This window comes from Nannobrachium achirus (assembly GCF_963921795.1).
Source record: "Nannobrachium achirus genome assembly, chromosome: 14".
In the NCBI taxonomy this organism is placed as follows: Eukaryota; Metazoa; Chordata; class Actinopteri; order Myctophiformes; family Myctophidae; genus Nannobrachium; species Nannobrachium achirus.
The window spans coordinates 42,953,895-42,977,855 of record NC_137821.1 but is presented as its reverse complement, the minus strand read 5'-3'; the positions used below and the strand labels follow the sequence as shown (position 1 = coordinate 42,977,855).

Below are 23,961 nucleotides of genomic sequence, written 5' to 3'. Positions count from 1 at the left end.
TTTGTATTTATCGTTTTAAACTAGTGAAAATAGCCGATCTACAAGCACACAACGCCTCGCACTGCGAGGCGTTGTGTGCTTGTAGATCTGCTATTTTCACCAGTCTTCAGTGCGACAGCCTCATATGATGAAGCAGGGCTTTAATTTACGAAAAAACGTACAAATTTGTAACTTGGAGATACAAGGTTTCTTGCCCGACAGTGGCGAGATACTAAATCAGGACTTCACTCAGGATTTGACCGTGTGCGACACGACACGAGCTGTAAGTGCACATGATGTGCGTGCCGTGCAGCCTTCTCCGGACATGGTGTGTAGCCCGCGGTCTATACAGTGACACGTGTGTGATCAACTGGTCAAACGATCAATTCATCAATGTATGCATGCATGCACTCACTGTGTGTCTGACTGTGAGGGTCAAACAGCATAATATACCGCATAATAGTCTATGTATCTGTGTGTTTGTGTATATACGTATATGAATTCAAACTGTATGGGGCTTTTAAGCCGTGACATCATTTTGTAGTCAGACCTCCAAACAGATTTATTATCAATATCTGTCTCTCGCTATTTCAACAGATCCGAGACAAAAATAACGACTAAAGTATAATTCTACCACTTTCCTTTCAACAACAAAGAGAAGAAAAATTAGTAAATAAAAATAGTAAAAAGATTCATGGGCGCTGGGGCCAAAAGTTCTCCTCTGCCTACAAAATGATGTCAGACTTAACAGCCCCATACTACTGATATAATATTATGCTATATTATACCAGTAAGACTCCCTAATCTGGGAGATAAGCGACCGTCACGTCACATGCACAAACTTTAGAAGGCAATTGTAGCCAATCAGGACTCTTCAGGAGGGAATATGGGAAATGGGACAGATCCATGTTGATGACATGACTTTAGAGATACTGTGTATACCGCTTTGCGGTGTGTATTGCAAAAATCAACCTGATGGTGGCGTTATAAGAGGGCCATGTGAGAAATCAGGCTGGCTGGAGGTTGTGATTGCCTCCAAGGAGTGTGTGTGCAAAGTTTGGCATTGATAGGACCATCGGTGCCAGAGATAGAGTAGGGGCAAAAGTGTGACGTGACGGACAGACAGCCGGTTGAGCTTTTCATAGTATTACACACACACGTGCACAGACACGCACGTCGCGCACCCACTCAATTCAGCATGCACTCAACACACACGTGCGTGCGCTCGCTCACACACACACACACACACACACACACACACACACACACACACACACACACACACGCACACACACACACACACACACACACACACACACGCACACACACACACACACACACACACACACACACACACGTTTCTCGTTTTCCATACATCCATCCATCTATGGGAACTCTACCACCTGTGCCTTTCTTTCTCCCCCTCTCTCTCTCTCTCTCTCTCTCTCTCGACAACATGGCCGCCTGTCAAGAGTGGCCATAATAACCCGTCGCCATGGTTACGGCGCTATAGGAAAAAGAGAGAGAGAGAGAGAGAGGGAGAGAGAGAGGAGGCAACCTGCTGAGCTAGCCGACACGGTGTCACTCAGACACAAAGGTGACTCCTGGAGGTGGGGTGGGACGGAGGGGGTGGGGGGGACTTCGGGAGATAGAGAGAGAGAGAGAGAGAGAGAGAGAGAGAGAGAGAGAGAGAGAGAGAGAGAGAGAGAGAGAGAGAGAGAGAGAAGGATAGAGAGAGAGAAGGATAGAGAGAGAGAAGGATAGAGAGAGAGAGAGACAGACACAGAGAGAGAGAGAGAAGAGGGAGACAGAGAGAGAAAGAGAGAGGGTACATACACTCCTCTCCCTTTGTCTGCCGCATTGTGATTTGTGGGCGCCTCTCGGCTCTGCCTTTCCTTTTCCTCTGTCATCTTCACCTTGCCGTCCTCCCCCTTACCAGCAGCCAGCGACCCCTCTCTTTCTGTGTCCCCTTGTAGCGGCCGTGCCCCCTGCTCTGTCCCCATTCACTCCCTCTCTCCTTTTTGTCTGACCGACCCACCGACCGACGGCTGTCTCTCTACTTGGGGGGAAACGCCGGCTGCTCTTTCTCTGTGTTTCTCTTTCTCCCCGATCGCGGTCCACGCCTCTCTCTCCTCCTCCCCGTGCCTTTTAACCCGTTTAGATCGGGAACTATTAGAAAATAGCAGATCTACAAGCTCACAGCGCGGCACCGAGTGCCGCGCTGTGAGCTTGTAGATCTGCTATTTTTGAGTCTTTCGTTATTATTCAAGCCTATGAATGTTTTTGACCCCGATTCTATGAATGTCTTCCAAATCCTTCTAAGGTTTTGGAAAAACTCATGTTTCCATGTCAGTGGTGCTCAAACTTTTTCATGTCAAGGACCCTGAGAATTATATGTGTTTGGCCGCGGACCCCCATCTCAAAATATGACGTATCCGGGACATCCAGAAGCAAATTATTTGAGTTATGTTCGCTTTAAAAAATATATATATTCAAAGATTTGCTTAAGATCTCACGATTTTTCAAAAATAGCAGCCCTACAAGCTTGTAGATCTGCTATTTTTACTAATTCCAGGTCTAAATGGATTAATACGTTCGCTCCCTCTCCACACCTATTCTCTCTCTAACCCTCTCCCCGTGATGTGCATCATCGCCGCCCGTGCCTCTGCCTCCCCTTTCCTCCCGCCGTCTCCCCTCGTTCTCCCGACGTGCACACACCTCCGACAAAATGGTCGCTCAAAAAAAGAAAGGAAAAAAAAGCAGGTTCATTTGGTGTTGGGGAGGAGCGGGGAACATTATTTTTTGTTGTCTCTTTGTCTGTATTATTACGCTACTGTGTCTGTGTGCATGCGCGTGTGAGCGCGCACACGTGTTCTCACATCATACTTAATTTGTGCCAAACCTCTGTTATACAGACATTGTTGCCATAGCTACAGCCGAGCATGAGGACCACTGCCACGCAGGGGCGTCATAAGGTGGGGAAAAGTGGGACTGAGTTACTAGGGCCCAAGGTGGAGGGGCCTTAATTATTTTATGATGAAAAATAGCAGATTGTAGATGTGCTATTTTTGAAAAGTCATGAAAATGTGTGCAAATCTTTGAATATATGTATTTTTTAAGCAAACATTTGTAACTCAAGTTTTGCTTCTGGGGCGGTCCCTGGAACTAAATATTTTGAGATGGCGGTCCGTGGCCAAATACATATAATTTTGGGGGTCCTTCACATGAAAAGGTTTGAGCACCACTGACATAGAAACATAGGTTTTTCAAAAAACTTTAGAAGGAATTGAAATATTCAAAGACTTGCACATCTGCAATTTTTCAATAGTTAAAGCACAAAATAATGTGTAATAATGCGTTCCCAGTCTAAATGGGTTAAAAACACTCGCATGACTGAACCTGATTTTGAGATTTTGAGGTGGTTTGGGATTGCTCAGGGAACCTTTTCTACCATTTGAGACGTTTTGTAAATATGAAATAAAATGTTTTGAGTGTTTCCTGAGCATTCTAATTCCATTTCTAAATCTCAAAAACGGGTCAAAATGACCTGTTAGTCATGCGAGTGTTGCCCCCTCCCCCTTTGAAGAACATTCATGGGGGGCCCGCAGTGAAGTCTTGTACCCAGGGCCCAGAATTTGGTGTGACACCCCTGCTGCCACGTTGATCGACACTGTGGTGGCCATGGCAACCCCCCCGGGAACAGCAGCAGTAGTAGTGGTGGTGGGTATATAAGGCCTTAAGGCCGGGGGGACGTGTCTTTGTCACTTTAGATTCTAACCACTTTAACCATTATTTTATGCCTTTAACTATAGAGGGTATGCGCGTGACATCATCAGGAAATGAGTGGCAAAAGGCGACTTCCTGGCCTTGACAGCCCATACATCCAAGCAGAAAAGTCCTATCTGATTGCATTAAACAACGTTAAACGACGTTAAACTCAATTTGCCACTCACTTTTCCACTCGATTTGCCACTCGATTTTATGTGCGTACCCTCTATTGAAAAATACCAGATATACAACAAGCTCACAGCACGGCACCGAGTGCCGAAAAACCTTGAACATTTGTCTTTGAATATTTTGACCCGATTCTATCTTCTGAATCCTTCTTCTATATCAGTGGTTCTCAAACATTTTCATGTCAAGGACCCCAAAAATTACATGTATTTGGCCGTGGACCCACATCTCAAAATTATGCTGTTCCATGCAGGGACCCCTCAGAAGCAAATATTTTAGTTACAAATGTTCGCTTTACAAAAGATATATTCAAACATCTGCCCAAAAAAATCACGATTTTTCAAAAATAGCAGACACACAAGCTCACAGCGCGGCACTCAGTGCCAAGCTGTGAGCTTGTATATCTGCTATTTCTCTCTATTTAAAGCTTAAAATAATGCTTAAAGTAATAATGAGTTCCCGGTCTTCATGGGATAATATGATAATGCACGGATGAAGCCTCTCTGACATGTTATGGGCACACCAATACGCTGGAGAAGAACGTCAAAGCAAAGCCTCCCCCCCCCCGGCCATGCATTTGTAACGCGCGGGGTTCTCTTCTTTGTTGCGCCGAGATCTACGCCGCGAGCAGCAAAGCTCGACAAAGAGAAAACTCGGCTCGGTAACCAAGGGTGACCGTCGACAACAAAAGCCCGTCCTCTCTATGAGTGTATGAACAAGGGTGGTTGGTTGTAGAGGTGGTGGGAGAGGCGGAGGGGAGGGGAGGGCGACGCATTTTGAGAAGTCGTGAAGATTTGTGCAAATATTTGAATGTATATAATTTTAAAGCGAAGATTTGTGACTCAAATTTTGCTTCTGGGTGGGGTGTCCCTGGAACTAAATATTTTGAGATGGGGGTCTGTGGGCCAAATACATGTCATTTTGGGGGTCCTTGACATGAAAAGGTTTGATATAAAACATTTTTTTTTTCTTTTTTTTTTTTTTCAGAAACCTGTTATAGGATTTACGAGACATTTATAGAATCGGGGTCAATATATATTCAAAGACTTGCTCAAATTGTCCAGATTTTTCAAAAATAGCAGATCTACAAGCTATTTTTCACTATTTAAAGCATAAAATAATGGTTTCATGGGCGGGGGGCGGAGGGAAGGGGAGGGGGAAGCATGGAGTGCTATACTCTGCAGCATATGACGGGACGCGTGTGTTAGCGTGCGAGTAGCTTAGGGGTCGACCAGTTGAATTCAGCTGGCACGGTCGATATCATAGCTAGCGAATCAATGATTCACACACAGTGGTTCTCATATCGATTTTCTGAGCAGCGACCCGTTCCCCCTCCAAAAGGCTCAGGGATTGGGACGGGGTAAGGGGGGGTAACAAGCTGGGGGGCGGGGGGTTACATAAAAGAATGGTGAGGTGCCATTGAGGTATGTCCATATCTCACACAGCCCCAGAATTCACAAGTACGGTGAAAATAAAAGTATTAAAATGAACGATAATTCCTATCACAATTTACTTTTTGGCAAGTTGACATGACCTTTGGGAAACATCAGGGGCGTCAATTGGGTATGGCAGGGGTATGCAGCTGCCATACCCTGGGTCCAGGGGAGAAAAGTTACTTTTAAATATAAATCCATGAATGTCTCTTTGTCTATCTGTTCTGCTTATTATGTTGTTAAATTACAGTAAAATAACTACAAATGAAAAATTTAACAAAATGGTCACTTTAACAAGGTATTAGAATTATATTCTTCACACTTGTATTCTCCCCATCTTTTTTTTTCTTCTCTCCCCTTCTCCCCTTTCTCCTCTTGACAGAATGGTATATTCCCAGGTTCCGCAGGTCAGCTGCACAGGTGCAATTCTTTATTGTTAATTGTGGCACGTTTACTAACATGCCAAGTTTAGCTGCACTTGAAGAAACAGTAGAAACGGGGGAAAAATAAATGTATCATGCCCGTCGCTAAGGTATGGCAACATGACAGGTGTCTTGCACGCGCGTGAATACCTTAGCTTTTTCTGAACTGACGCCACTGGGAAACATGAGCTGTAGCCTCTGAGACCCTGTCAACCCCTGATCCAGTGTTTGATGAACAGAATGATGGTCCCTGAGCGGGTTCCAGGGGGTCCCTATCGCAAAATGATTGATAGTTAGGAACCAAATGGACCCTTATGGGGCTATAACTCTCAGTGGGAGCTTCATCCGTGAATTATCATATTATATACCCACCACTACTACTCAGTTTAACCACTTTAACCAGACAATTTAAAATCTTTAACATTTTTGAAAATGTTTGCACATATATATTTCTTTAACGCCACAAATCTTGTATGGGGCTCCTTAACACTTAGTTGGGATGCCATATAGTTTTGTCATAACTAATGTCGATTAACACTGTGTATCTTCCCCATTGTTTTTACCTGAATTTCGGTGGTGGCCCCCATTCACGGCCTTTCAACGTCTTGTCTTTCACACAGAGAAGAAAAACTAAAACCGCAGCGATTCATGAGTAAGATACAGTCCATAGAAAATGGCTCCGTCTTGACCAAACAAGCAATAGGGGAGAAAGGGGGGAACAGACATTTTACAAGCCCAGGTAGAATGGATGTGAATGAGGAAGTGAGGGAAGCTGCTTTCGCGAAGCATCATGGGATATGAAGTTTTTTTTTAGAATGATTTGTTATTGTTGGAAAATTAAGTAATGTTTGTAATTTTACTCTTGAGAGCGTATGATGAAATCAAATGGACCCTTTTGGTTTCATTTTACGCTCTCAAGAGTTAAAGATCTATAAGGGTCCATTTGGTAAACAACTCTCCATCATCTAGCTGGGGACCACCTGGTGGTCCCCTGACCTCTGGTTGAGAACCATTGGAATAGACAGCATCTCAATAGCAGCCTGGATGTGCAGGTTGGTTCTATCTCATCATCAGGTACCAGGTACTGCCACCAGTGTTCGAGTTATACTCCCAGAGCTATGGGGGCCCTACATGGGGGGGGGGGTCATGTCTCGCGCGCGCACCGCACAGCGCGTGCGCGAAAATTGGCGGTTTTTCGCGGTTTTGATCGTGTTTTTATCGCATCAGTTCCAAAAGCTTTTCAGTTATCTACTTAATTTTACACCACTGTTCTACTACAGCAAGCATTATGGTATTGCTTCCCAAACGTTTTAGCCTGTGAACCAAGAGAAACTAAACCCAAACAAGTAGTGAAGTGAAAATAGCCGATCTACAAGCTCACAAGGAGTCGCTTCGCGCTGCGTTGTGAACTTCTAGATCTGCTATTTTCAGGACCCATACAATGTGTCCACAACGCTAGCCAAAACAGTGTTAGCTAGCAGCATAGCATCCATCATTACTCCAACTCTAAGCCACGACTCACTCACCAATTGTTGACGATGAGACGAGCAGGACGAGCAGGACGATGTTTAATGCCTTTATTGCGACCGTAGGTCGCATTTACTACCAAAACCTCCACCGGCTGTCTGTGAGTGAGTCAGTGAGTCAGTGAGTCCGTCACACTTTTGCCCTGCTCATATCTCCACAACCGTTAACCCCATCCATGCCAAATTTTGCACACGCACTCCTTGACTGCCAAACTACAACCTCCAAGGACCCCCGGAGCCCCAGGGACCCCCAGATGTAAAAAATGACCAAATGTGCTCACACGTCACACGTCACACTTTTTCCCTGCTTATATCTCTGCACCCGTTGACCCGATCCATGCCAGATTTTACACACACACTCCTTGCCTGCCAAACTACAACCTCCAAGGACCCCCGGAGCCCCAGGGGACCCCCAGATGTAAAAAATGTAAAAAATGACCAAATGTGCAAAAATGACCAAATGACCACCCCAACGGGGCTGCTCACGGGAAATTCCCGGGGACCACCGACTCCTGGTGCTCCAGAACGGATGCAAAAGTGGTGGCGCCCCTAGTGGAGGACCCCCTGCCACTGCAGTGCACATAAAATGCCGTAACTCGGGCTAGGAGCGTCCGGGAGAGTCGGGGCCGGTACCTATTCGTCCGCCAAGGCAACGCGGAGACCCCACCCCTCATTTCTCACATGGCCCTATTCTAGCGCCACCTTCAGGCCCATTTTTAAAACACATTTTTGGACACTGCTCCTACAGTTTTTGCCCTAAAATCACGAATATCACTACACAGCATGTCTACACTCATGTCATCAACATGGATCAGGAAGATTTTGGAAAAACAGATTTTTGCCCTATTTGTGGAGATAAGCCACCTACGGTCGCTTATCTCCCGATTAGGGAGTCTTACTGGTAGCCTACATGGTCTTGTCTTGGTGTTCTGTTATATTCCTTTATGCCTGTGTTTTTAATTTCACCACGAGTCCATCAGGGCGCAAGATACACACTGACGACAGAGTGGACGAGCGAGCGTTAAAGGCTCGTCCTATGAAAGCCATTTCCTCTCTGCACAGAAGCGCATTTCAAAACAAGAGTCTTTATTTTATTTTTTTCATCTATACAATCGATCATTCAACATGTTTATTTTGAAATTGTCCTGGAAAATAGTAGCCAAATAGCACCTACATGCCACTGAGAGGTTACGTTTGTGTTGATGAGAGCCAGAGAGCGCAGGGGAGAAAAAAAAAAAAAAAAACACTTGGGAAAAAAAAGAGACCCCATAGGGGTTTTTGACTATGGGGTCCCAGACTTTATCTATGGGGGCTAAGCCCCCATTGGCCCCCACATAACTCGAACCCTGACTGCCACCATCGTACAGTACGTGCACAGTAAGCCAGGGGTCTTCAGCAGGGGGTCCGGGAGCCCTAGGGGGTCCTCGGAGTTACTACAGAGGGTCCTCCAAATCTTTGAGTGATAGAATCTTTTTTTTTTTTTTTTTTTTTTATAATAACCACTTGAACCCTAGCGTCCATATTCGGAGAACTTTTGCCAAAAATAGCAGATCGAGGCGTTGTGAGTTTGTAGATCGGAAATTTTCAGTTTGGTGTAGAGGGGAACAAGAGCAGACTAAGTACAGAATGAAAGGCCAACTTTATTAAGTATTGACGGCTCAAGTGGTTAAATATCTGAAAACATAAATTGACATGAATCCAAAATACACTGATGATTGTGCTGTCAAACGAAACTATATGGAATCTATGAAAAGATTGTGGGGGTCCCTGCATCATCATCTCTCTCTCGACTAAGGGGTCCTCTGCCTGAAAACATTGAAGACCCCTGCTCTAACATCTCAACTATAGCTGCCTGGATGTGCAGGTTGGTTCTATATCTCATCATCAGGTACAGTATACCAGGTATTGCCAGCAGCGTACAGTACGGGACAGTAAGCCCCCTCATCTCATATTGATGGAACACTTCGCTGCACGTTTTACCGCATGCCGGCCCCCTCTATCGATAAATCACCTTCGCCTCCAAGGTCCGCTCGAATCCAATCCGGTCCAATCTCATTTTTTATTGGTAGCCCTATGTAGCTGTAGCGTCGTTGGCGATGTTGTTGTCTGTCACAAACTGTCCCATAAAAAGCCTGAGCCTTGACCTCCCACTGCAAGCTGATATACATACTACATAACATAGGACTCCCCCCTTTAACAACAGCACCACCACCACCACAACCAACATCTGACTTCCAGGAAGCAAGTAATAAGCTACAGCAGTGGTTCTCAACCAGTGGTCTGGGGACCACCAGTGGTCCTTGAAGGGATTCCAGGTGGTCCCCAGCAAAATGATGGAGAGTTGGTAACCAAACATGTAGATCTTTAAATCTTGAGAGTGTTTCACTACACCTTCGTTCTGTTCGGGTCATTTTGACCCGGGGGATATTTGGTTTAAAAAGAACAACACTAATATAAATTTTAACTTAACAAATCATCATGATACATTGACTTTGACTCAATACCAAACAATTCATATGATATATATGGTAAATGTTTGCATTTCTGCTTTGCTATATCACATTAAACACTGAATGAGCTAGGCGTTTTTACTGATTTAGCTGGAATTCATGTAAAAAAACTACTTTATTTAATACTGAGCAATATTGCTCATGCTTATAGGAAAAAATGAAAATCAGACAGGGGGGCTTCGGAAGGGGGTGTTAGAAGGGGGGGGGGGGGCTGTGTGTCTGTGTTTTGGCACAATACTGTGTATTTCTGTGCATAATTATGTGCTTCCGGGTCAAAATGACCCGAACAGCACTTAAGGTTCAAAAAATATGAGGGGGGTGTAGCATGGGTGTAGGGCAAAAATATTTTTTTACACGTTCATCTCAGAAGAATCTTTAAGGCCAGTGCGTTTCAGGTGGAAAAAATGTAAACTTCTACCTTTTTTTTTCAAATGAAAATGTAAAACGGGTCAAAATGACCCGAACAGAACTTAAGGGTTAAGTGAAGGCATAAGAGCTGGTACTTGAGACAATCGAAATAGAGCCCTAAATCTCCTAAATCTCCGAATAAATAATGGACCTTGATGTGAAAAGGGTTGAAAACCACTGAGCTACGGAGGCGACTGAATGGGGCCACGCTGTAAATACTGGCTTAGCGTTGTAAACAGAGAGCGAGGGTGACATTTTCAACATTGTAAATGAAGAAGATGGGCCTTTTTTTGTGTTGCATACATAAAGCCCTCGGCCCCCAAATCTGGCAAGCACTAATACTCATCTATGACAGTGAGTTGAAAAAAAGCTGGAGTTTGATGCCTTCACTGCAGAATATTTGATTGGCTTGTTATAGGAAGCTGTTGATGAACATTATCAAGAGAAGAGGCTCTCTCACTTAAATGTCACCACACACGCACGCACGCACGCACGCACACACACGCACACACGCACGCACGCACGCATGCACGCACACACACACACACACACACACACACACACACACACACACACACACACACACACACACACACACACACACACACACTCTATGACAGCAGTGGCAGAGCAGTTTGTGCCGTAGTCACTGTAAGCTGATTAGCTGGACGGCCGACAGTAACGTTGTTATTGCGAAGGAAGACACATCTCTATGTCTCTCTCTGTATACAGTGTCTGTCTGTCTGTCTGTCTGTCTGTCTGTCTCTCTCTATCTCTCTCTGTGTCTATATGTCTCTCTGTTTCTCTCTCTCTCTCTCTCTCTCTCTGTCTCTCTCTCTATACAGTATATGTCTCTCTCTCTCTATATCGATGTTGTCAAGTGGATGTTCATCATTGTAAGAAATTATTTAAACTAGTGAAAATAGCTGATCAGTCTTGTATGATGAAGCAGGGCTTTATTTTACAAAAGAAACGAACACATTTGAAACTCGGAGATACGAGGTTTTCGACCCGACAACTGTGACGACATGTCTCTCTGTCTCTCACTCTCTCTCTCTGTCTCTCTCTGTGCTCGGTCGCCCGCCTGGAGTCTGTCAAGAGGAACTCGGGACGGAGCAGCAGCAGCAGCAGCAGCGGCAAGAGAGAGAGAGAGAGAGAGAGAGAGAAACGGAGTGACATCATCATCAGCATCAGCCACATTCCTATGGGGGGAGGGGCTATGAGCCGGGGGATGGGGATGGAGGAGGAGGAGGGGGGGCTGCTTGGAAGCACTGGAGACATGGGGGGGGGGGGGGGGGGCTCGGAGAGGGAGGAGAGGAGAATGTCCCGAAACTTTTGAGGTTATAGAGACCACCCTCCCTCCCTCCCTCCCCGGCCATCAACTTGTGTGTGTGTGTGTGTGTGCGCGTGTGTGTGTGTGTGTGTGAGAGAGCGCACGAGTGTGTGTTCCAGTGTTTGCATAAGTTTGCTTCTCTCCGTGTGCGTGTGGGCACGTGTGTGCGTTGGTATGTGTGTGCGTTGGTATATGTGTGTGTGTGTGTGTGTGTGTGTGTGTGTGTGAGTGTGTTGGTATGTATGTGGATGTCTGTTTGTGTGTTCGTGTGTGTGTGTGTGTGTGTGTGTGTGTGTGTGTGTGTGTGTGTGTGTGTGTGTGTGTGTGTGTGTGTGTGTGTGTGTGTGTGTGTGTGTGTGCGTGCGCGGGTGCGTCTCTACAGTACACGGCTCCTCTTCCTCGTCATGTGCTCCCTGTTTTAATTCATGTGCCCCCCCCAACTGGCCCCTCCCCCTCCTTCTCCTCCTTTCTCTCTCTCTCTCTCTCTCTCTCGCTCTCTCTCTCTGTAATAAGTTCCAGATGTGGTTCTTGCATTCCTCTAGTCAGCGGAGAGAGAGAGAGAGAGAGAGAGAGAGAGAGAGAGAGAGAGAGAGAGAGAGAGGTACATGGAAAGAGAGAAGGGGTGGGTGGGAAAGGGGAGGGGGTTGAAAGGACAAAAAAGAAAAAAACGTCTAAAGAGGGGACAGAAACACAGAGAGAGTGAGGGGGGGGGGGGAGGGGGGGATCAGGTTTTAGCTAGCAGGAAAAAATGTTGGAAAATTGAACAGAGCGAGAGAGAGAGAGAGAGAGAGAGAGAGAGAGAGAGAGAGAGAGAGAGAGAGAGAGAGAGGGAGGAGAAGAGAAAGCGAAATAGGGCGGCGCTGGAAGAGAGAAAACACAAGAAAAGAAAGATGCAGGGGGAGAAAGAAGGGACCGGGGAGCGGAGTTTTAGTCGGCAGAAGGCGATTAATGCCAATTAATGTGGTGATGGTGGTGGTGGGGCTGCAAACCCCCCGGAGCGGAGTAGTATAGAAGCGGACTGGAGCTAACGTTCCTGCATGGCACCTCAGATGTGGGTTAAAAGACGCCTTGATTCCAGCGTACAGCCTTTGAACTCTCTCTCTCTCTGTGTGTGTGTGTGTATGCTCAGTCTGAATGAGCGGCTGCTACACTGTCCCCACTGTGAGGGCAGTCAGGCCTGAGTAATGGTCCCTTTCTGTGTCCCCTGGCCCCCAAAAACACACTCCTCCCTGCCTCGGTCTCTGTGTGTCTCTCTCCCCTTCACCAACCATCCCCCAACCCACTGCTGCTGTCCCCTGGAAAAATATATACAATAACAATATACTTTGCACCTTTGTATATACATACCCTTGTTCTTGTATTCACGTTTTATGCCACGTTTTCCTGAGTAATGTAATGTATGTAATGTTTCAGACCATGTCCCAATATGTGATTTTTGAAACATGGCACACCAATATTTTGGGTGTTTCCCTGGAGTTCTGAACTGCCTTCACTGAATGCATGCCAATCCATGCTTATAGAAGTATCGTCTGAAGTTCTGTTGTATTATATTGCTAGTCTGGCCAATTCACGCTTTTTAGTTTGGAGGTCACTTGACTAGCGTTTTGATGATTGTCATTCACGCCATGGCCATACCTACACCTCCCCCTTGTTTATTTATCTTTGCTGCAGATCTGCACTGATCTCAGAAACAGCACCTATGGAATTCTCAAGACTGAAATCAGTCCCCAGGACTGAGAACTTTAACCCCCTAACTCTCCACTGTCTGCCCGTGTTGTTTTGTTTTTGAGTTTTTCTGTGGGGACTGCGGATGTAAACTATGGCATCTAAAGGCTACTACAAGTGGTTCTGAAAGTGGGTTCTGGGTTCCTTTAGGGGGTTCAAAATTGACCATTACAAGACCTTGACAAGTCTGTAACTTTCACAGTCTACAAATGGAACCAAATGGACCCTATTTGGTTCCATTTGTACACTGTCAAAGTTAAGGGGAGACCTTGCCATTTAAAAGTTTGAGAACCCCAAGGCTACTACAATCGCAAAAAATATATATATTTACGTTGCATTTGCGTTTTGTTCATTAATAGGCAGTATCCCATCCAAATAAACAAGACAGTAAAAGTTCAAATAGGCCTTGTGGTACAGCTTCATCCACCTGTCCTCTCCCCTCCTCACACAAACACACGCACACACCACCTTCCTCCTCACCCCCTCTTCTCTATCCAGAAAATAACTTTTGTTTTTCCGCTCTCCTTTCCCCTCCCCCACATTACCCCCAAAACTGTTACTCTCAGCAGTGTGGGCCTGCATGTGCAGATTTGACAAAACAAGGCCAATGGAGTCAGTCAGATGTGATAAAGTGCCCCCCCCCCCTCCCTCCTCTTGCTTGAAGGACTCTGCGTAAGGGGGCAACGCAAAAATAAAACAAAAACCTTTTCACGATCCCGGTCTGTCGACAACAATTGTTGATTATGGGTGTAGTGGCCAAAGTCCCTATAGGGTGTGCCAAATGTAGTTCTAAGAGCGGCCATTTCTTGGGTCAACACAGCCTACACAGGTGTTCCGATTAGACTATAGCATTAGTTCTATACAATCAAACAATTGAAACACCTGTGTTTTGACCCAAGAAATGGCCGCTAAGGACTACAATTGCGTCACCGCTGGCACACACTATAGATACTTGGCACTACTGGTTGCCGACGCTCAAGTTCTAAGTTCAGACGTGTGATGTGTACAAAAACTGATGTCCATACATTTCCTTAAGTGTTCAACATAAAGGTGTTTATTCTCTATTGCAAAAGTCCTATACGTCAGCTAATAAATGAATTAAACATAAACGCAAAGAGCACCAGCCTGCCTCACACTCACAGTGGAAGAACTGTGTGCCTCTCACATGAACAACACCTGTCTGTGATTACAGAGCCTCTTACATAGATAGGCAATTAGGGTGTGACCATGCCCTTAACTTCAGTGACATCATTAATAAGCAATATGGCTCAAATGGCTCTTACAATGGTTTGTGCACAGGAGGACACTGGTGTACTGGAGGATTGCCCTTAAACAGACTTATTGTTTTTGTAAATTAACGCCGTCGTGATATTGTACTCGATCACACTACAGCGTGACACAAGAGCGTCAAAAGTGGCAGATCCGCAAGCTCTAAACGCGGCGCGAATTCGCGTCGCGTTTAGAGCTTGCGGATCTGCTACTTTTGCAGTTTGTTTGCTGAAATTGAATCGCCAGGGGTAGGGCTCGATAAGTACTATGCTTCTCCCCGTCCCCTTTTCCAGTATCTTGGACACTTTAATATGTCAAAGTTGGACTTATGACAACGTGTGCGTTAGACTTCCCTTTTCGTTTTCTCTTCAATGTGATTGTGCCAGGTTGCTCATACTGCACTGATGCACATTGTATACGTGGTGCCCAAGTCAAATACTTGGGTGGGTGCTACTGGATGCCGATGGCCAGGGTTCATGTTAGAAACGCGTGCTCAATAAACTGATGTCCGTAACGATGTTGTAAGTTAAAGTAAATGACATTTATTATCTGTCAGACACCTATACTTCAATATACATACAAATAAATACAGACCAGCTCTAGAGAGTAGAAACGGTCAAAAACTGTTCCGCCTGCAACTGGCAACACCTGAGGCTGATTAGGGACGGAGTTAAATACCTGGCTGTAACCTAGGCAACTGTGGCCTTGACTGAACTGAAGCCTGAAAAGTAACAGTTTTGAGAGCAGACGGTCAAGTTTATTAAATATTGAGTGTTTCAAGTGGTTAAATATATATCTGAAAACACAAACTGACATGAATCCAAAATACACTGATGATTGTGCTGTCAAAAACAATGAAACAATATGGAATCTATGAAAAGGGTCCCTGCTTGCTTCATCTCTCTCTCTCTCTACTAAGGGGTCCTTGGCCTGGAAAACGTCAAAGACCCCTGGTTTTGGGACATTATGAGGTTTCCACCCGACAAGAGACGATATCAACTGAGAGACCACGATCGTCAACATGTCACGCGTTTTGGCAAAACCCCCCGGACAGAAAAAAAAAACGCCAAGAAGATCGTTGATTGAATGGGCGACTGATGAGGACACAATGAGGAAGTGATGATGATGTACATTAAAACATTATGGGCCCCATTCCCAGACTGGGCTTTTGCTTTACAACATGGTTTCTGTGATCGCTCGCTCGGCAGCGGGCTGATCTCACTTAAGCCATTCAGAACGGGTACACTGTATTGTGTGTTATTATTTTATGCTTTAACTATTGAAAAATAGCAGATATACAAGCTCACAGCGCGGCACCGAGTGCCGCGCTGCGAGCTTGTAGATCTGCTATTTTTGAAAAATCGTGAAAATTAGAATTCTGACCCGATTCTATAAGTGTCTTTTGAATCCTTCTAAGATTTTTTGAAAAACCTGTGTTTCTATGTCAGCAATCTGGCTATGTCAGCAATCTCAAAGAAAAGGTCCTTTTAACTGGTGCTCAGTTAGTCTGTTCTTGAGAAACTACTATGTCAGTGGTTCTCAAACCTTTTCATGTGAAGGACCCCCAAAATTATATGTATTTGGCCACGGACCCCCATCTCAAAATATTTAGTTCCAGGGACCACCCAGAGGCAAAATTTGAGTTACAAACGTTGGCTTTGAAAATACATATATTCAAAGATTTCCACATATTTTCACGACTTTTTCAAAAATAGCAGATCTACAAGCTCGCAGCGCGGCACTCGGTGCCGCGCTGTGAGCTTGTATATCTGCTATTTTTCAATAGTTAAAGCATTCAATAATTCTAGACCTAAATAGGTTAAAGAGATGCTTTTCGGGAAGTGAGGGCTTCGTTTCACAGATCCCGTAAAAACCAGCCGGGCGAATTCGCGTCTTTAGGCCTATTGATCCGTCTGCGTCGTGCCATGCTCACTCTGATCGAAATGGGAATGAGATTCATTGTCCTCCTATACAGTATGCCTCGGCGAACAAGTGCAGACTATAGAGTAGACATGGGGTCTTCAATGTTTTCAGGCCAAGGACCCCTTAGTTGAGAGAGAGAGAGATGAAGCAGGGACCCCCACAACCTGTTCATAGATTCCATATAGTTTCATTGTTTGACAGGACAATCATCAGTGTATTTTGGATTTGTATAAATTTGTGTTTTCAGATTTAACCACTTGAACCGTCAATACTTAATAAGGATGACCTTTCATTCTGTACTTAGTCTGCTCATTTTCCCCTCTACACCAAACCTCATTGCCAAAAATAGCTGATCTACAAGCTCACAACGCCTCGCGCTGCGAGGCGTTGTGAGCTTGTAGATCAGCTATTTTTGGCTAAGGTTCTCAGAATGAGGACACTAGGGTTCAAGTGGTTAATATAAAAAAGGAGAAAAATGTTTCTATGATTTGTAGGATCCCCTATAGTAACTCTGAGAACCCCATAGGGGTCCCGGACCCCCTGTTGAAGACCCTTGGAGTAGAGGGCAGATAAGCCCACGGACATCTGCTTATAGAGCTATGACAATTACATCACTCCGGACCCCAAATATTTACAACGCAATCACATCTTTAAACCACATGAACCGCTAGTATTCATGAACCGCTAGTTGCGACCGTCAGGTCGCAGTTACTATCAAAACCCCCACCAGCTGCCAGTCAGTCTGTCAGTCACATATGTCACACGTCACACTTTTGCCCTTCTCATATCTCCGCCACCGTTGCCCCGATCCATGCCAAAATTTGCACACACACTCCTTGCCTGCCAAACCACTACCTCCACCCCTCAATTCTCACATGGCCCTCTTTTAGCGCCACCATGAGGCCGATTCTTGCAAAACACATTTTTGGACACTGCTCCTACAAATGTTGCCCTAAAATCACGCAAATCGGTACACACTTGATCTACACTCATGTCTTCAACATGGATCTGTCCCATATAGCGCCACCATCAGGACGATTTTTCAAACACATTTTTGGACACTGCTCCTACACATTTTGCCCTAAAATCACGCTGCGACCTGACAGTCGCTTATCTCCTGATTGGGGAGTCTTACTGGTATTCACTCCTATTCTGAGACGAGTATTCTGTGAAAATAGCAGATTTATAAGCTCTCAGGTCGTGGTTAAACCACTGCATTTCATTGGCACCCCCATCACCCAATTACAGTAGTGTCAGTCTAATTTATGTGGATTTAGCACTCGCGCGCACTGACATTTTGCCATTGTGCCTGACATAAATCCTATGTACAACGCTGTCTTTTTTTGTGTTTTTGTGTCCCTTAACTCAATGGTTCTCAGCCTGTGGGTCGGGACCCCCTGAGGGGTCCCCAAATGATTTTGGGGGGTCCCCAGATGATTAACTTAATGTGCAACATTGTTTTCTCTCTCAACAGTAAACAAACAGTTTAAGTGTATATAGAGGGTATCTGCACGAAAATGAATTTCACCCACTTTTTTACTCCGTAAATGTGACAACAAAGCTGATTCTGATCAGCCCACCCCAGAGTAGACTTATACCCTTGAAATATCTAAAAAAAACATAATTACTTTTTGTTCCAATCTGACATTCCCTGAACAGGTTTTGATCCTGCATAAATATACCGAGCTAAACTCGGCAGATCGGTCGGTGCCGGCCGTCCGTCCGGCAATGTCCTCCTTTCCGTAGGAAAGGACAGAGAGAGGCTGACAAATGGCAGCGCACCTGCGCACGGGGCAGGGGGGCTTTGTTAGACTCAGCACTTCAGTCTGACAACCAGGCTGAGGTAGAGGCATCAGCGGCGCAGCGGTGCGCGTCCTCCGCCGCTAACCTGGACATTCTCCATTAAGGAAGCAAAGAGGCGGCGTTAAGCCATGATTGATCCGGCAGTAACATTTAACGGGCTCCCGTTAATGGTGCCGTTTACCCCGGACTTACTGCCGGGTAACTGTGCAGTAGATACAAAGCTAGGATACTTAGTCAATAAATCAATCAATGAATCCAATAGTGATACTAAAAAGGAGGATACGTGGTCTGGTCACACTGTAGTGCAGGCTGTACTGTATGTGTTTAATAATGTAAAGACGAATAACAATAACTGCATTAAATAAACAATATATTTGTTCATTTGTTAAATGACGTGTAGGTATTTTTGGCTAAGGTTCTCAGAATAAGGACACTAGGGTTCAAGTGGTTAATATAAAAAAGGAGAAAAATGTTTCTATGATTTGTAGGATCGTCTATAGTAACTCTGAGAACCCCCTACGGGTCCCGGACCCCCTGTTGAAGACCCTTGGAGTAGACGCTTAGATAAGCCCACGGACATCTGCTTATAGAGCTATGACAATTACATCACTCCGGACCCCAAATATTTACAACGCAATCACATTTTTAAACCACATGAACCGCTAGTATTCGCTCCTATTCTGGGACGAGTATTCTGTGAAAATAGCAGATCTACAAGCCCACAGGTCGTGGTTAAACCACTGCATTTCATCGGCACCCCCATCACCCACTTACGGAGTATACCAGTGTCGGTCTAATTTATGGCGCGCACTGACATTTTGCCATTGTCCCTGACATAAATCCTATATGTACAACGCTGTTTTTTTGTGTTACGTGTACCTTAACTCAATGGTTCTCAACCTGTGGCCCCCTGAGGGGTAGCAGGGGTCATCGCCATGCTGGCTTGAGGTGGACATCTTTGTCTAAATTCTATTTTCGTCACGGACTTGGCTTGAGTAGACAAACACATAAAGAGCTAGCCCCTGAATGACCATTACAGGTCTGTAACTCTGAGAGTGTACAAATGGAACCAAATGGACCCGTGGTTCCATTTGTACACTCTCAGAGTAATGGTGGTCCTTGCAAATGAAACGTTTGTTCAAGTCTCAAGCGTTTGTCAGGTTTGTCAAAGTGTCATGGTAAATAACTGTCAAACATGTTCTGAAGAAAACCTGGTGACTTGACATTCAGTAATTGGGTCTTTATGATCAAAATAAGAACATTATAATAGTGTGTAAAACAGAGAATTTGCCACGGACAAGGCAAAGTCTTTTCCACGGACATATTTGTCCGTGTACTAACACATCGATGGCAATTAATAATTCCCCTGCAAAGTACAGCCTAAATGTATCAACGCCTTTGTGTCTCTGATGAACGAAGACACAGTCTAGACACGGTTTGGAATGGTACCGCCCCAAAATATGGAGCATGGATGTGGCATATTAATTCAAACATGTCACCAGCAGCAAAAAAAGAAAAATCTCTTCCTGCACGTGGAACTCCCTTTTCACTACTGACTGCTGACGAGATGTCTTTTCTCCGCAGTCAAATCCTAAATACAACATTTGAGACCCACACACACAAACACGTAGTTCACAGTTCACACCTTTTTAAAATCTCACCGAGCAAGACGGCACAGCCCCATTTGCTCACATACTAATCTTGTCCTCGGAAAAGCCTTTTGAGAGCAATATGGTTCGGTTTGAGAGCCAGGGGACTAATAATGGATTATACAATGGTGACAGTGCAACAGACCAGTGGTTCTCAACCTTTTCCATATCAAGGTCCATTATTTATTGGGCATTTGAGCCTCGTACCACCATTTGATTAGATTTAGCCTCTCAGACCCGAGAATATTTTGTTGTTGTTGGATACGATATTGTCCACAATGCCATGCTGTATTGATGTTGGTACAATAGGAGGGATAAAAGGCAAACCCAGAGATAACAGGCAAACCCAAAAAAGAACAATTTGTCTACATTCTCTCTAATTGTATAGACATAAACAAAACATATCTCTGAGAGTTAAACATCTATAAGGGTCCATTTGATTACCAACTCTCCATCATTTAGCTGGGGACCACCTGGAACCCCCTCAAGGACCACTGGTGGTCCCCGGACCACTGGTCGAAAACCACCGCAAGACAGACAATGGAACACATGGCTTTCGCACATGTACGTAAAGTGACGTGTGCGTGTGTGCTGCTGCTGCATGGCTGTGTGTGGTTTTCACAGAGTATGTATGTGTGTTCTGTGTGCGTCTGAGTGTGTGTGTTTGCGTGCGCGCACGCCGTGCGTGCACCTGACCAGTCATGTGGACGGTTTTATGGAGCAGAGTGGACAAACAGAGCTGCATGTGACACTGACGAGGGGTTGTAATGCATGGACAAACCAGCGTTTACATGCATAATATACTTGTACAGTAAAACTGTTGTGGGCCATCGCCATAGTGTGCTGCGCCCATAATAACGTGTCTGACGTCTGCGTGTGTGTGTGTGTGTGTTTGTGTGTCTGTCTGTGTGTGATTGTGTGCGTGCGTGCGTGCATCCACACATCCAGCAGTGGCATTCGATCAAAAAAGGCTGTATACCGCCTTGTCTCGTCGACGAATAATAACAACAGACGCCCTCGGCTGCAACAACGGTCGCAAGCATTTCAGCATCGAGAAAGAAACTATAAGACTCTTTTACGGCTGATAACATGATGGTCGACGCTCCAACTGCACACACACACACACATACACACAGAGGGTGGATGGATGGATGCTGAGGTGGGGAGGGGAGGGGGGCGGCGAGCGAGGCAGAGCGCCGTACAAAGGACGGCAGACATGGTGACATCATCCTCTCTCTCTCTCTCTCTCTCTCTCCATCCATACCTTTTCCAGAACACACCCCCCCACCCGCCTCCACCCACCCCCACCTATGATAAAGCAGTGGTGTCAGTTCGGCAACGGCTATAAGGTATGGCAACATGACTGGTGTCTTGCACACGTGCCATACCTTAGCAACAGGCATGATGAATTTGTACATTACATTTTTTCCCCCCTGTAGCCAAGGCATACCTTGCCATACCCAATACGCCTCTGTGATAAAGTGGTCCGCCGCCTTTTTTCCAGGGAGGGAGGCACGCACGCACCTGCGTGCGTCCGACGAGCACACACCTCTCTCTCTCGCCACACATGGATGATGGGGGTACTAGTAGACAAAGCGATGGGAGGGTGCTTGCATGCGCGCGGGCACGCCACACAGATATGCCGCGATCAAACAGGTAGCTCGGAAAAATTACAGTCGCCCGCTCCTCTCCTCTGCTCTCCTCTGCTCTCCCCTCTCCTCCCGTTGCCTAGCAACGGCCTTGATGATTAACATAAGCCAATAGCCCACCTGGCCCCCCCCCCCACCCCACACACACACACACACACACACACAGGTACCGGGGAAGAAGGCGGTACCATGCATGCATGCAGTGCACCCAGATGCACGTGATTCCTTTATGCTGCTGCGCTACCGTGAGTTATACAGCGCGATGCAACAATGAAGGGTGAAAAATTCACCGTGGCTTCGTCTATGGATGCACGCAGAAAAAGGGAAGCGGGAAAAAAATGGGTGGCCTTGGCATGTGTGTGTGTGTGGACTGTGCAGAGAGACAGAGACAGAGAGAGAGAGAGAGAGAGAGAGAGAGAGAGAGAGAGAGAGAAAGAGAGGGCTGCCTATCACTACAGCATCACTACATTGGGGATGGTGAATGACGGGCCATTCAGATGCAATAGGAGTGCTGCTCCTAGCCTATAGAAACAGCCAGCCAGCCTCGGTCAAATGGCTGTCATTCATCTCACGTCCTCAGCTACTCACCATGGCTGTTCCATGTAGGAAGCAAACACACACACACACACACACACACACACACACACACACACACACACACACACACACACACACACACACACACACACACATACACACACACACACACACACACACACACACACACACACAGACACACACACACACACACTACTGCTATTCTGGTATGTGTCTCTCTGTATGCCTGATACGCAAAGGTCATCAAGGCGGGCACACTCTCGCACAGGCCCGTGCACTCTTCATGTGAAAGCGCGCGCACTCGCACACGCACACACACACACGCACGCACGCACGCACGCACGCACGCACGCACGCACGCACACACACACACACACACACACACACACACACACTGACTGACTGACTGGCTGTGGTGATCCATTACTGCGGTGCATAATGACAGTGGACGTACGGTACACGGACGCGCGTGCACGTACACGTGCGAGCACAGATCCACATGAAGTGATCCGTTCCTAGTTCCTACTAGGCTATGCTGCTGCATGGTCTATACAGGACAAATTCTATACAGCCCAGAAGAGGAGAGAGACGTGCGGTGCGCGCGTCCCCTCAACAACATCAAACATCGAGGGAATGAATGCTTGATTTTTTTCCCCTTCCTGTAAACGAACATGTGTTTTTTTTTTTACAGTGCAGTTTTTTTTCCTCAGCTCACTCAAGACATCACTCCATAAGCCATGTCTCCCAAACTAATGGGTGAAACTGCACAACCATTTAATATGTCAATGTGTAGAATTGTAGCTATGATTCCTTGCTTTCATATGACATGAAAAAACAAAAACAAAAAATTATAATTAAAAATAAAGCCCTGTCTGGCTGCCTCATCATACTGTCACACAAAACTAGTGAAAACAGCAGATCTACAAGCACACTGTGTGCTTGTAGATTGTCTATTTCCACTAGTTTAAATCATTTTTTTAAAAAGGATGATACAAAACTAACGGTTTTGGACATACAAGGTTTCCACCAGACAGGGCAACAATGATATATTAAGTCTGAGTCAGACTTAATATGAAGATTTTACAGTGTCAGACTGTCTGACACTGTAAAATCTTCATTGTTAGTTTAACTAAATCACCCATGGGACCTTTATAGTTGCTATTAGAGCCATCATTCTTTTCTCTTACCAGTTTGAAAAGTCAACGCCAAACTCAGGAGCAGCAGCAGCCTCTGCATGGTTGGTTCAACCCACCAAGAAGTCCGTTAGCCCAGAGGACAGCATCAAAACCGCAAGCGTTGAGAACACTGTTAATATGGAGATTAATAGTGATGATAGGCCTAATAATAATATTAATAATAATAATCCTGGCCGCTGTTCGTTCGTTCTCCCGGTTAACTGGGCGTTTCGGAGAGCATTTCTCTGGGTTCTTTTTTCTTCTCTCCCCTTCTCCTCCAGTCCTCCTCCTGTCCCTTTAGCTGTTATGTCCGCTGGTCCGTTTATTCTCATTAGAGGCGCATTCCTCTCTCTCTCTCTCTCTCTCTCTCTCTCTCTCTCTCTCTCTCTCTCTCTCTCTCTCTCTCTGTGACCCTCTCTCTCTCTCTCTCTCTCTCTCTCTCTCTCTCTCTCTCTCTCTGTGTGTGTGTGACTCTCTCTCTCTCTGTGACTCTCTCTCTCTCCCTCTCCCTCTCCCCCTTTCTCTCTCCCTCTCTGGCTCTCTCTCTCTCTCTCTCTCTCTCTCTCTCTCTCTCCCTCTCCCCCCCCTCTCTCCCCCCCCCCCCCCTCTCTCTCTCCCTCTCCCCTCTCTCTCTCTCTCTCTCTC

General features: G+C 45.8%; 1 protein-coding gene across 2 annotated transcripts in view; it reads right to left on the bottom strand.

Annotated features, from left to right (window-relative positions):
• Positions 1-23,377, bottom strand: part of kirrel1a (kirre like nephrin family adhesion molecule 1a) — a gene marked incomplete at both ends in the record, with an annotated part of 74,424 nt that extends 51,047 nt beyond the window's left edge. For both annotated transcript variants that reach the window (XM_080741799.1, XM_080741800.1), the window contains one exon: positions 23,329-23,377. In XM_080741799.1, coding sequence (XP_080597925.1) covers positions 23,329-23,377 — 49 coding nt within the window. The remainder of the gene's footprint in view (positions 1-23,328) is intronic.
• Positions 23,378-23,961: the final 584 nt, after the last annotated feature.